This window comes from Bombyx mandarina, chromosome 03, assembly GCF_030267445.1.
Source record: "Bombyx mandarina strain Sakado chromosome 03, ASM3026744v2".
Lineage (NCBI taxonomy): Eukaryota > Metazoa > Arthropoda > Insecta > Lepidoptera > Bombycidae > Bombyx > Bombyx mandarina.
In genome coordinates, this window is record NC_143210.1 from 12,454,732 (window position 1) to 12,470,034 (window position 15,303).

General features: G+C 35.9%; 2 protein-coding genes across 2 annotated transcripts in view; both read left to right on the top strand.

The window, feature by feature from the left end:
• Nucleotides 1-4,416: 4,416 nt before the first annotated feature.
• On the top strand, nucleotides 4,417-6,283 carry LOC149503321 (uncharacterized; the record flags this gene model as incomplete). The annotated part of the gene is made up of 1 exon (XM_089738014.1): nucleotides 4,417-6,283. A coding segment is annotated over one exon (1,401 nt), but the record flags the coding sequence as incomplete, so codon positions are not given.
• Nucleotides 6,284-14,366: 8,083 nt separating this feature from the next.
• The window catches only part of LOC114242377 (zinc finger CCHC domain-containing protein 24), a 29,242-nt gene continuing 28,305 nt past the window's right edge, over nucleotides 14,367-15,303 (top strand). Inside the window, exon 1 of the mRNA XM_028173506.2 lies at nucleotides 14,367-14,645. Coding sequence (XP_028029307.1) covers nucleotides 14,535-14,645 — 111 coding nt within the window. The 5' untranslated portion in view covers nucleotides 14,367-14,534. The remainder of the gene's footprint in view (nucleotides 14,646-15,303) is intronic.

Sequence of the window (15,303 nt, forward strand, 5' to 3'; positions counted from 1 at the left end):
TCACAAAATCAAATTCTAAATCGAGTTCTAAACGAAATTCAAAATCAAATTCTAATTCTAAATCAAAAACTAAATCTAACTCTAAATCAAAAACTAAATCTAATTCTAAATCGAATCCTAAATCTAACGAAATCATTAATTTGAATTCACAGTCAAAATCGACTTCTAGCTCTGAAAAACAATCTAATATAGAAACTTACAAAATATCATCATTCAATGTACCACCAGAAAATCTACTTTATTGTAAGTTTCACATCGAAGGACAACCAGTAACCCTTCTTATCGACACAGGCGCTGCTATTTCTGTTATTAATAGAAACAAAATAGGTACAGCCCCTCTAGATGAATCGAACATCGTGTCTATTGTGGGAATATCTGGAACTAACTCTACCATTCGTAGTTTTGGTACAGCACAACTGTCCCTCGATAATCTATCAAAATTCAAATTTCACGTTGCTAACTTAAATATCAGTGTAGATGGTATTTTAGGTAACGATTTTATGAACAAATTCAATGCTACCATTTATGTTCAATCTAAGACCATGCGTCTTAAAGACAAAAATTACAAGTTAACAACTCTCGGTGATAAAGATGAGTCACCGTCGGATTGTAAACAAGTTCTAGGAAAGCGATCTGAAACGGTGATCGCTTGTCTTACAAAAGACATATGTAATGGTAACGCGTTCGTCGAAAAACAATCGCTAGACAAAGAGTTGACCATACTGAATGCACTTATCTCAGTTTCCAATGGAAGATTCCTCATAACTTGTGTCAACTCAAGCGACCGTGATAAGACGATCACATCATTACCATTAGTAGAAACTAAATCGTCATCATTAATTAATAACTCAAATAATGCTAATTCACAAATAAACTTTACAAACTCATTAAATAATGGCGTCCACGATAAACGAGATAAAGTTCGTCAACTCGTGAGAACTGACCATTTAAATAACGAAGAACTAAATTCTCTAGACAAAATTATTTCAAAATTTTCAGATATCTTTTATTTAGAAGACGAACCTCTGTCTTTTAGTAACAATACAAAACATTCAATTCCTACTACTTCTGACATTCCGATTAACACCAAAACGTATAGGTTTCCTTTTGTTCATCAAAAAGAGGTAAAATCTCAAGTTGAAAAAATGCTAGACCAAAAAATTATTCAACCTAGTTCATCTCCTTGGAGCAGCCCCATTTGGGTTGTCCCTAAAAAGTCTGACGCTTCTGGAAAACAGAAATGGCGTGTAGTTATAGACTACAGGAAATTAAACGAAATCACTATTGGAGATAGTTACCCTTTGCCAAACATCACCGATATCCTAGACAAGTTAGGTCATTCTATTTATTTTACTACCCTAGATTTAGCATCAGGTTTTCACCAAATTGAACTTGATGAAAAGGATATTCCTAAGACAGCATTCAGTACTCCTTATGGTCACTATGAATTTTTAAGAATGCCCTTTGGACTTAAAAATGCTCCAGCTACTTTCCAACGCGCTATGGATAGCGTTCTGTACGGATTGCAGGGAGAGCGTTGTTTTGTGTACTTAGATGATATAGTAGTTTTTGCTTCTAGTCTTCAGGAACATGAACAAAAACTAACTGAAGTCTTAGAGCGACTCCGTAAATATGGTCTCAAAATTCAACCCGACAAGTGTGAATTTATGCGCAAAGAAGTTGCCTATCTAGGTCATATCATCACAAATCAAGGCGTGAAACCAAATCCTGAAAAGGTTTCAGCAGTTAAAAACTTTCCTATTCCTAAATCGTGTAAAGATATAAAATCATTCTTAGGTCTCGCAGGATACTATCGTAGATTTATACCTAACTTTAGCAAAATCACTAAACCTTTAACGAGCTTACTCAAGAAAGATGTTCCATTTATATGGAGTAAAGATCAGCAGTCAGCATTCGATAAATGTAAAGAAATTTTAACCATGACTCCAATTCTTCAATATCCCGATTTCAACAAAGATTTCGTATTAACTACCGATGCATCGTTACATGCTATTGGTGCTATCCTCTCACAGGGAGATATTGGCAAAGATTTGCCAATCGCGTATGCCTCACGTACTTTAAATAAAGCCGAGTCTAATTATTCAACTATCGAAAGAGAGTTGCTTGCCATAGTGTGGGCAGTTAAGCATTTCAGACCTTATCTCTTCGGAAGAAGATTCAAAATCGTTACTGACCACAAACCTCTGACGTGGTTATTTTCAATCAAAGATCCAGGCAGTCGTCTCGTAAGATGGCGTCTCAAGCTCGAAGAATACGAGTACGAGATAGTTTATAAAGCAGGAAAAATGAATACTAATGCGGACGCTCTGTCTCGTCCAGCTATTATGAACTCTAACGTAATAGATTTAAGTCAAGATGATCAAGACGATTATCTACAAATAAATTTTGAACATTACAAATCCTTAGATCGTACCAATATAAATACTTCTTTTACTAAAATGTCTCCAGATCAATTGTTAGATGTTAAGCACAAAAATATATTTATTCCTATGTCATGTCATGAACCTCCTTCACAAAATAATCTATTTCATGAAGCTATCAGTTTATGTTCACAAACTGAATCATTTTTAGAAAATCAAAAATCTCTATACGAAGTACATTTGTTAAATTCAAATCATAATCAAAATTTATTCTTTACATGCACTAGACCCAGACACTTCGATCCTTGGGATTCTGAAAGTTATTTTAAATCTCTTCTCTCATGTCTCCAAAAACATGAAATTTATACATTATACGTTCCAGATCTTAAAAATGATAATACGTGTAAACTAGAAATCAACGAACAACTTTATATATCTTCATACATCGCTGAATCATACAATTGTAAAATTATAATTTGTGAAAATAAAATATCTTATCCTAAGCCTGAAGAAATTCCTAATATTCTAAAAACCTATCACGATGAGCCTCTATCAGGACATCGTGGAATCTTAGAAACAACTAGAAAAATTCGTGATGAATATTTCTGGAAAGGAATGACAAACGACATTAAAGAATACATAGAATCATGCGTCGTTTGCCAACGAAATAAAATTCAACGTAAGTCTTTTAAAGCACCTATGGTCATAACCTCTCAATCTACTGAACCATTTGAGCGTATATCAATGGATTTAGTCTCATATTCAGGAATTAGTGACAATAATAACAAATATGTCATAACGTTGCAAGACGATCTCACAAGATTTGTTCAAGCATATCCTATTCCTGACAAAGAAGCAGTCACTATTGCTAAACAAATCTTACATTTTTGCCAACACTTCGGTGTTCCAAAGCGTTTTCATTCGGATCAAGGTACCGAATTTACCAATAACATTCTTAAGCAATTAACAAAATTTCTCGGATGTAATCATACATTCAACACAGCATATCATCCTCAAACAAATGGCGCTCTCGAACGATTCCATGCGACTCTTCGAGATCATATACGCATGTATTGCAATCGTCGTCATAAAAATTGGGACCAAATCATCCCTCTCGCTATTTTATGTCATAATACCTCAGTTAACTCTTCCACGGGTTATACTCCTCACGAACTCTTATTTGGTTTTAAGCCTCGTCCGTTCTACTCGCTAAAACCAATCTCTGATTACACAGCTTGCGATTATTTAAAAGACTTAAACGAACGTTTAAAGGTCTCTAGAGAAACTGCTTTACAAAATCTAGAAAAGATGAAAGAAAAAGCGAAAGAACGCTATGACAATCAAATTAAGAATTCTGTAGAATATAAAATAGGTTATAAAGTTATGCTAAAAGTTCCTAATCCTAACAATCTAGATCCTAAATGGGAAGGCCCATACGAAATAGTTCGTGTTGGCTTCAATGAAAATTTCCTAATTAAAAAGGGTGGAAAAACCCAATTAGTTCACTCAAATCGTCTTAGACCTTATCCTAATAACGATAATTCATCCTAAATTCTAATATTTCAAAATTCATTCATTTATGTTAAAATTATAGTCTACTATATTTCATATTCTATTTTTAAGTTAGAAATATTTCTTTACAGGATAGGCCAATTTACAGCCATCCAAAATACAAATTATTTTATACAATCCCTACCAAATCCTTATATTAGTTTTATTATTAGTTCGATTTTTAAAATGTTTATATACCTACACATTTACAAAATTTACAAATTTATTCAACATTCTATACAAAATCGTTATAATTCAAAAACGAACTTTCGAAATTAAACCTTTACTTAGGCAAAAATTCACGTGTTAAACGAGAATTGTTTGATGGCCTTAGCTCTGTTCTTAAATGGTTAATCGGTACACCTGATGCACAGGATGCTGAACATTATAATGAATGTATCGATTCTTTAGAAAAACGAGAATTAGATGTAATGAATCTAATGCAAAAACAATTACAAATTACATCTTCTACAATTAAAACTTTAATGAATCTATATTCAAAATCACATACGACGAACAAATTATCAATGAAAATATTAATCGTCTAAACGAATATATTAACACTACAAAGAATACTGTATTCGATATTAAAATAAGTGAAGAAATTTCCACAATTTCCCTGCAAATTCTAGAATTAGTAACTAACTTAGAAAACGATATAAACGATTGTCTAACTAGTATTCTTTTTGCTAAATCAAATACTGTTCACCCATCGATAATTTCTCTCAAGCGTCTCTACGAAGAGCTTCTATTGTCAAATCATGTTAGAACAAATAAACGCTTAGTCACATCCGTAACATTAGATAATATTCATACCTTATTAGATTCTTCTACCTTATCAGCTTATGTTTACTCAAATCGCCTCGTATACATCTTAGAATTTCCCTTAGTTACAAACGATAATTTTAAATTATATCATATTTATTCAATCCCTGTACAACATCATAATTCCTCATATCACTCCACCATCCTACCAGAGCATATATTCTTAGCCACTAATCAAAATCAAGAAAAGTATGTTTCTACAAGTTCGTTGGAAAACTGCAACAATTTCGCATCAAGACAACGGTTATGCAAAAATATGGTCGTCTATGAATCTACTTCAAGACCAATATGTGAACTTGAAGTCCTGCTAGCAAAATCAAAATCAATTCCTAAATCATGCACTGTCACATCATTTCCTGCGGAAATAGCAACGTTTCAGCAGTTAGAAAGTGATAAATGGCTCTACGTATTAAGCACAGAAACTCAATGTGTACTTCAATGTAATGGTGAAGTGTCGAACCACAAACTCTATGGATCAGGAATCATAACGCTGCCAGCATCTTGCAAGCTCCATACTGGCTACAGCACGCTTACAGCATTTAAATCATCAAATGAAAACATCACATATCCAATCGTCACACCGGATATAACAACTGACGATTGTTTCCATGAATTAAAAAATGTTGAAATACCACATCTAATTCCAATTCCAATCAATGAGATCTCATTGGACTCGTTACAACAAATCAAGCACCATATTGACAAATATTCAGAGGAAATTAAGAAAATCAAAACACAAAATTTCATGAAGAAACATGAATCAAGTTTTTCATGGATCTATTTCTCGATTGGAATCACAATGCTAACATACATCTTATACAAAATCTTCAAGAATTTTCCATGCTCATTTGCAACCCGAAGAAGGTCAAATAGCGGATGTATCCAGATTTTTAACAATTGCTTTGATAATTCTTCAAGAAGAAGAAATACACAAATTTCAATTCCAATGACCAACATGGGTCATCCTACATCATGCATCTCCGAAGACGAAGATGACATCGAAAATCCAGAAAATCCTAATTCTCAAAGTTCGAGCACCAACGCTCAACCTTTGTTTTAAGGGGGGAGGTGTTATGTTATGCCCCTCACACTAGTACCTAAGTCATATATCAATTCTCATAAACACATAATGTACTCTAACTCTTAGTTCTTAAGTTCTAAATCATTGTTACTATATAACATACTTATTTCCTCATGTTACTAAATCATATGTATATTGTTTACTTTACATCAGATATTCGTTTGGAATTAGAACATTAGTTAATATTGTATTCCTTTCACATTGGTAAAATTCCGTCATTTACTAATTGTGTCCTTACGGATTCTAAATATGTTTACCAATACGGTTCATAGTCTAAATGACTCATTTACTAATTGTTTAGTAAATACTATTCATGTATAAATTCTCTTTCTCCTTAAAACTAAGAAGTTCGTCATCAATCTTCAAGCTCATAACATCGTAACTCTGTCCGTGTAACATCAGATTTTTGTAAAGGATAAATAAATTCAGTGTATATTAAAATAAAGTTTTTTTTAAAAACTACAAAACCGCTCACCGCGTAACATACGCGAGTTAAGTTAAAGTTTAAATTAAAGTTAAGGTAAACTTTTAACTTAAAACTTTAAAGGTTTAAGTTAAAAAACTCGTATTAAGCACACTACAACTAATTCAATATGTCCGCAGTGAATGCGTCAACCGAACCTGATATTTTCATAAAGATGCCATGACCTAATTAATATAAGCTAAAACTACTACAGATATCTTTCAATGAAAAAAGTGCAATTTTTTTATATTATTCTTCAAACAAGCTTACGGCTCGCGATAAGTTAGATAAGTTAGATAAGACTACCAGACCTCATAGTTCAAACGACATGACCGCAATCATAGTCTCAACTATAATGATTGTCACATCATTTCATTAATGACTTTGAGACAAAAATATGCAGGTTAGTATTACTTATTTTCTCTCAAAAAACTTTGTACAAAAAAAGCCATGTCGAGAAATTAAAAAGTAGGTTAGAAGTGAAGCTGCTTAACGCAGTTTGCAGTAGGGGCTCTATGATAAAAATCATCACGTAACATTCGACATCTGATTATTGGTTTCATCGTAAACAAATGTAACCTTTAAATTCAGCTACTTAAAGACTTGTATGCATGCATGTGTGCATTACTATCTTAAGCTTGTATTTACAAATCTCAGTCTTATAGTAGTGGTTTTAAAGGCCAAATTTAAAAACAATAGTGAAATAATATGCCCACCATCAAAAACAGAATCGGTACTAAGGTTAATTCACGTCAGACGGATTGCTGTCTCCTCTCTGAAAGACCTCCAAAGATAAATACATAAAAGAGACAAGTGCAGATGTCAGAGGGGAAAATTTTTAAGAAAGTTTTCTATAAAGACAATACCAAATTTAATATTATAATAATTAAAAAAGAAGACTGGATATGTCTATGTATATTTTGGTTTAAATTAAATCATGAATCCACCGACCAACTATCTACTACTAGACAAAACATATTTTGAAAATCTTTTGGCCTGAGACGATCACTAACAAAGAGCCGTGGAGGATCACCAAGCAGACACCGATGGAGAAGGAGATCCTTACGCGGAATTACTGCGCGGAATTACTAATTTACTGGTAGTAGGATCAATTGTGAGTCCGCATGGGTAGGTACCACCACCCCGCCTATTTCTGCCGTGAAGCAGTAATGCGTTTCGGTTTGAAGGGTGGAGCTGCCGTTGTAACTATACTTGAGACCTTAGAACTTATATCTAAGGTGGGAGACGCATTTACTTTGTAGATGTCTATGGATTCCAGTAACCACTTAACACCAGGTGGGCTCTGAGGTCGTCCATCCATCTAAGCAATAAAAAAAAGTGGTATTGGATTGGTGACATATTGAGAAAGCCCGATACCCACCTATCAAAGAGAGCACTGACGTGGAAAGTGTCTGGTAAAAGGAAGAGAGGCCGCCCCAGAACAACTTGGCGTCGCTCGGTGGAGCAGGAGTTAGGTGTCTTAGGCATGACGTGGGAGAAGCTAGAACAGACTGCCCAAGACCGATGTAAATGGAAGGATTTGATTCGAGCCCTACACCACAGCAGTGGGTAGTAGAAAGAATAATGATGACGATGACTAGACTTAACACAAACCACGTTTTTATTTATTGCCCTTGTAGGCAGAAGAGCATACGGCCCACCTGATTGTGAGTGGTTACCGTCGTCCATGAACTTCAGCAATGCCAGGCGCTGAGCCAAGCCGCTGCCTGCCAAAACCGTTTCTTACGATGGTTTGAAAGGGAAATTCTAGAGTTTAATAGACGAACTTGTTGAATCTTGTTGAATATCTAGTCTGCGATATTTTCCAAACATTCGTCATTAACTACAATCAGTGCGCATTCAGTGCAGAACTCGATTCGGTAATATTCAGCCACGCACGAGTCAGTCGCACAATACGCAATAACAAAACTAAATTGGAGACTATCACGCTTTTTAATTGAGCACAATGAAACACGGCTCGTCGTCTAAATTGAAATGTACATTAAACTGTACGCAGCATCGTGTGGTTCGATACGTTTTTAAATCTTCAACGTAAACTCGGGATGTGATGTCTTTAATAGATTCTGATCGAAGCTAAGTGAACTGTTAATAATGGTGTAGTGTCGTATGGAAATGTTTGGGTAGCGATTTGATTTGAACGTATGATTGAATCGGTTTGATTTGATATCGAGGGGTAAAAGGATATTATAAGGTTTAAGCGACATTTTTGCAACTTTACATGAGAGCAATTTAAATTTTTTCACTGGTGGTAGGACCTCTTGTGAGTGCGCGCGGGTGGGTACCACCACTCTGCCTATTTCTGCCGTGAAGCAGTAATGCGTTTCGGTTTGAAGGGTGGGGCAGCCGTTGTAACTATACTTGAGACCTTAGAACTTATATCTCAAGGTGGGTGGCGCATTTACGTTGTGGATGTCCATGGCCTCCAGTAACCACTTATCACCAGGTGGGCTGTGAGCTCGTCCACCCATTTAAGCAATAAATAAAAAGTTTGAAATTTAGAAAAAATATCGTAACAAAAAAAAACTTTAGCTATTTATTTGAATGGAGTAAACTAAAATTAAGTTCAATTAATAACATCGAAGAGTTGATACTAATACCAAATAAAACGCACCTTTAATTACAAAAGATAAATATATGTACATATATGTTTTGGAGGTGATGGCACAGCACGATTCACCCGAACATTTTGTAAGCAATCTGTGGTTCGAGACTGATTTCGAAATTGAAACATAATAATTATCTTTAGGCGTTTTCTTTGAAGTTGTACCATGCGGCTTCACTTGCATTAAAGTAGAAAAAAAAATCTGTATAGCATAAAAAATCGGTAGGCTATGTCCTTTTTTGTACCCTGTGACAAAGCGTATGCAAAATTCCATGTTGATCAGTTGATTAGTTACACGCGGAATAGTAACAAACAAACACGTTTTCGCATTCTTAATACATATTAATGTGGATTAATCATCTCATATTAAATTAAATTAATTAACTCGAGTTGCGAAAAAGAAGGGTTGTAACCTCGAAAAACTACTCACCACCGGCAAAGTAAAGGATGGGGGTGTTGTCACATGCACTGGTCGATCAAATTAAGACGACATTGGACTGCAACATCAATGTTTCTATCCATAGCGCGGAAGACAGGTATCAATGGAGGAACATAGTCCTAACAAAAGCTCCCTAAAGGTCACGACACTCAACACTGAGGAGCAGGATGCAAGGAGGAGGATTAAAATAAAAATATAAACTAAATCAATATGAAATCAAAATTAAAATGAATCATATTGGTTAAAATTCAGTAAGTCGTCGTGGCCTAAAGGATAAGACGTCCGGTGCAATCGTATCTAGTGATGCATCGATGGTCGAATCCCGCTGGCGGGTACCAATTTTTCTAATGAAATATGTACCTAACAAATGTTCATGATTGACTTCCACGCTGAAGGAATAATATCGTGTAATAAAAATAAAACCCGCAAAAACATAATTTGCGTAATTACCTGTGGTAGGACCTCTTCTGAGTCCGCGCAGGTAAGTACCACCACTCTGCCTATTTCTGCCGTGAAGCAGTAATACGTTTCGGCTTGAAGGGCGGGGCAGCCGTTGTAACTATACTTGAGACATTCGAACTTATATCTCAAGGTGGTAGCGCATTTACGATGTATGGGCTCCAATTGGTTACTAGGTTGGTTACTTAACACCGGGTGGGCTGTGAGATCGTCCACTCATCTAAGAAAAAAAAAAAACATTTGACAACCAAAAATCGACATAACATGTCCTTCTTCAAACGAAGCTTTTGGAGAGTGCTTTTGGTAGGCAGCGGCTTGGCTCTGCCCCTGGCATTGCTGAAGTCCATGGGCGACGGTAACCACTCACCATCAGATGGGCCGTACGCTCGTCTGCCTACAAGAGCAATAAAAAAAACGATATTATAAGATAATTAAGCTAGATTTTCATTGATTTAGAAATAAGATTTATAGGTACCTAAGTATGTGACCACCAAACCTGTGAAATATTCAAATAATATGATTAAATAAAAAAAACACGACCTTAAATCGTAAAAGGGATTTTAAATATTTCTATAATTCGTGTAAATCATAGTAAACACTATACATTGTTTTTTCTTTTTCGAACAACATTATAAATCAACTTTTATATACTTTACATGAATTGGTTGCTCAACCTAAAATTCCAGAACTTTCATCAAGCACCATTATATTATATCAAGTGCCTAAAACTCTTAAGTGGTTACCTAACATGCAAAATTAAATTTTGTAAGTACATATTTGTTTGAAGCGCGATCTCCTTCAAGGTGTCACATAAAAATGCTTACTATACGAGCTCTCTTGACATATTCATTCGACCCACTTATCAATATGCGACTCCGCATGTGTTACGTCAACGGGAGACGACATTTTAAATGTCCCAAACAAACCTCACGCATTTAATATAACTAGTGGTCCGGGAGTAATTGAAATCGACTATAATTAATTGAAATTGTATGTTATTGTAGGCAGCGGCTTGGCTTTGCTCCTGGCATTGCTGAAGTCCATGGGCGACGGTAACCACTCACCATCAGGTGGGCCGTATGCTCGTCTACCTACAAGGGAAATAAAAAAAAAACTATTATGTACATAATTATGGTTCTATGGTCAAACACTATTATATTTCTTATAATCACAGATTTCGCCAAAACTACACTATAGATAAATAACATTAAAGACAAACAATCTTAATCTATTCTCAATTTGACCACAGACTATAAACATTAAGAAAAGTTTGACAATTGCCAATAAGCAAAGAGTATATTTATATGTTGTGTCAAATACATGGTAGTGTGTGTAATGTTTTTAATTATTGACTTAATGCTTTTTAATGCATAATTTAAAAAAAAAATACATTCTGTACTCCTTCTCTATATTCTCTATAAGTGTAGGAAATTTCATACTCCTCCGTCCGGACAATTTTCGCAAAAAAGGAGTACAAAGTTTTTGCTTCACGTATTAATATATAGATTTATGTTACTACTAGCGACCCGCCCTCGCTTCGCTTCGGAAACATTAAAACACACATGAAACCAAAAAAAATAATTAAAAAAAAATTAAAAAAAGTAGCCTATGTTCATCAGGGACAATGTCGGCTTCTAATGGAAAAAGAATTTTTCAAATCGGTCCAGTAGTTTCGGAGCCTATTCGAAACAAACAAACAAACAAATCTTTCCTCTTTATAATATTAGTATAGATATAGATACATTACCCATTAAAATCATGAAATGACGAATGACAACTGCGACCTCTAGGACCGTATTGAGACTAACTATATAGTAACCATACTGAGACCTTAGAACTCATAATTCAAGGTGGGCAGCGGCATTTACGTTGTAGATGTCTATGGGCTCCGGTAACCACCTAACACCAGTGAGCTGTGTGCTGGTCCATACAAATATGCAATAAAAGATAAATAAATAAAAGTCGAAAATTTTTAGAATCATTGGAATGTGACTCGAGCAATCTTTTTTTTTTTTTTTATTGCTTAGCTATGTGGACGAGCTCACAGCCCACCTGATGTTAAGTGGTTACTGGAGCCCATAGACATCTACAACGTAAATGCGCCACACACCTTGAGATATAGTTCTAAGGTCTCAGTATAGTCACAACGGCTGCCCCACCCTTCAAACCGAAACGCATTACTGCTTCACGGCAGAAATAGGCGGGGCGGTGGTACCTACCCGTGCGGACTCACAGAGGTCCTCTACCACCAGTAATTACTGGTGGTAGGTGGTAGGTGGTCCTCTACCACCAGTAATTACTGGTGGTAGGTGGTAGGTGGTCCTCTACCACCAGTAATTACTGGTGGTAGAGGACCTCTTGTGAAAATGAAACCCGCAAAATTATAATTTGCGTAATTACGCAAATTATAATTTTGCGGGTTTCATTTTTATTACACGATGTTAGTCCTTCACCGTGGAAGTCAATCGTGAACATTTGTTGAGTACGTATTTCATTAGAAAAATTGGTACCCGCCTCCGGGATTCGAACACCGGTGCATCGCTTCAACACGAATGCACCGGACGTCTTATCCGTTAGGCCACGACGACCACAAATCGGTAGCAAATCGTCCCCTAGGCCTCCGGCGCAGTTGAGACCTCAAGTTTGTCTGGTGAAGCGGCAAGATCACAATATCAGCAGAAAATCTGTAATCCTAAAAAAATAGTAAAAACATATTTTTAAAGTTTTAAGTTTTAATAACCTCTTTTGAATTGTAATGATTTAATAATGTATTTTAATATCTTACGAAATTTACTAAAATATAAACTTAATCAAAATAATACTGTTTTACTAAAATATGTTGGAATAAAATCTTTACTTGACCGATTGACTAGACAATGTCTATGTAAACCATTCAAAATTTCCTGTAAATTTTCCTTAGATACCTTAGAGATGCCAAAAATAGTTTTTTATTTATTTATTCTATAGTAGCTGACCCGGCAGACTTCGTAGTGCCTCAATCGATAAATAAAATACCAACGGGGCGACACACCAAAGGAAAAACAAAATTGTTATTTTTATTTAATTCCGAGCATTTTCATATTTATCTACCTTTTAAACCTTATCTGGACTTCCACGAATAATTCAAGACCAAAATTAGCCAAATCGGTCCAGCCGTTCTCGAGTTTTAGCGAGACTAACGAACAGCAATTCATTTTTATATATAGAGATATAGCTTTGATTATATGACGTGTATATAATCAAAGATATATAGATTACATTTAGAAATTATTATGCAAAAATAAAATCATACGTAATTCCTTCTTTTCGTCTGAGGAGCTTAATTTGAGCATATTAGTGCGACGAACTTAGCAAACTACTAACACAAGTCATATACGAGGTCACAAAATGAATCCAAAAATATAAATACGATAAATCTTATCGGCTCATATAAAAAAAAAACCGATTCTTTCAGTATACCCACTGTTTTAGTTTCACAGTGGCCGGTATTGTTTTAAAAGCCGTTACCACGACACAGTAAGACAAAATCATCAAAATCGGTTGGTAATGCGGTATCGAAAGCATTGGTACAGGGCGGACCAAAATATTGCTCTCCCGTGAGTCCCCTACGCGCCCACATGTTGAAAGCTAGTGATGCGATGCGATGCGATGTAATATATCGATAAAGATTTCGATTAACGATTCAAAACTCAAACACTATTTATCCTTAACGGACTCTAAAACTAAGTCATCGCTTTATTATTAAGTAGTTACTGAAACTGGCCGACATCGTCACGTTAGTTCGTCGAACAAATTTTTTTGCCTGTGTACTTAGTGCGAGTTTTTTAACGTTCTCGATAGCGTAAAAGTTAACGCAAATATGTATGAAGTTGGAACGTTTGTCTACGTTTGCCACTAAGGGCGCTGTGGCTATCGAAACTTTAAAAAGAGAACTTTAAAAAACTCGCACTAAGCACACTGAAGCCCAAATATATTTAACGATTATAATCGCATTTCAGATGAAATGTTAAAGCTTTACAAGTCGACTGAATACATTATTCTAATCTATGAAAGTGGAGTTACTCATAAAGTTAAGTCAATAAGTCTGATGTGATGATCAGTATTGTGATAGAATCAGTATTTAAAGTACTGTTTTTTTCGATACCATCAAATATTAGGATCGAAGTCAGTAACGACTTCAGCGCTAATACGGTTGTTAATAATCCCACGTATGTTTGTAGATTTAAAATGAATGCTTGCGTGTCTATTTGCTTACGAACCATAGGCGTTTATGTCCGAATTAGGTATATTTTGGTAAAATTTTCAGGGATGGTTTTTGTGGTTATCACAGTTCATCATTATCGTTGCACACGATCAGTTCAACAGAAGGGTTATTTTTCAGACATTTTGTTAAATAAATATAAAAATAATAATAATTCGAAATACGAATAATGTGATTGTCTGACGAGACTGACGAACAACGAATCCGATGAAAACATCGTGAGCTTGTTCCTGAGTAGTGACATCCCTATTCCCGACATCTCCCGTCTTAAGGAGTGTCGGCCGGCGCTAGTCAGAGTGTGACCGGCGCGCGCGCATCCCGCTCAACACGGACGCGATCCAAAAATACCGACCCAGCCCGGCCGACCGTTGACATGGGCTGACGTGCACGGCGCGGCTAAAAACCCATACAAACAACATTAAATAACTTGTGCGCGATAATAAATGGTGCAATGTCGCCGACTGCAATCAGCGCCGATCTGCCGCAGTGGTGCGGAAAGGCTGAAGGCTGCCCACAAGCACTACTCGGCTGGCTATACTTGACCCACGATCAGAACGATCAGGTAAGAATAGCTTAGGGAATCTTCGGCTTTACACGGAAAAAGCTCTCTGATTTATGTGTCTCAGAAGCCACTGGGAGTTTCTGTTAAATACTCGTAGCAGCTTCAAAGCTTAGTATAGCTTAGTAGGAGATGATTCGTTTATTTTGTAAGATGAATTTTCTTTTGGATTACAATTCGTCGAAGTCCAAATACGAAGTAGCATGTTCTAATTGAGAGCGGCGGCCTGTAACTAATCTCACGTTTGACGTCAGAACGAACGAACCGAGAGGGCTGAAAATGTTTATTTTTTCATTCGTGCGCTTATGCGTGCTGCATTGAACACGTTACAAGCAAACGCACTTTTTTGTAAAGGGACAAATCCACATTTGAATAGCACTGCCGCTTGTCTATCGAACGAAATCAGAATGTGATTATCGTTTAGAAATATAAATATACTAGCTGTATCCGTCCGCTTCGATGGGCATTTAAAATTAACATTATTATTTCTCACCCCCACAAAGATTCTCGTCATTAACGCCCCCGCAACTGGTGTAGGGAGTCCAAAATTCATATAAATGTTAGCCTATCCATTAAGTACATGTATTTTCTACATGGAGACCAAGTTTCAAGTCAATCGGATGCATGGTTCAGTAGTTATAACGGAACTAGCGACCCGCCC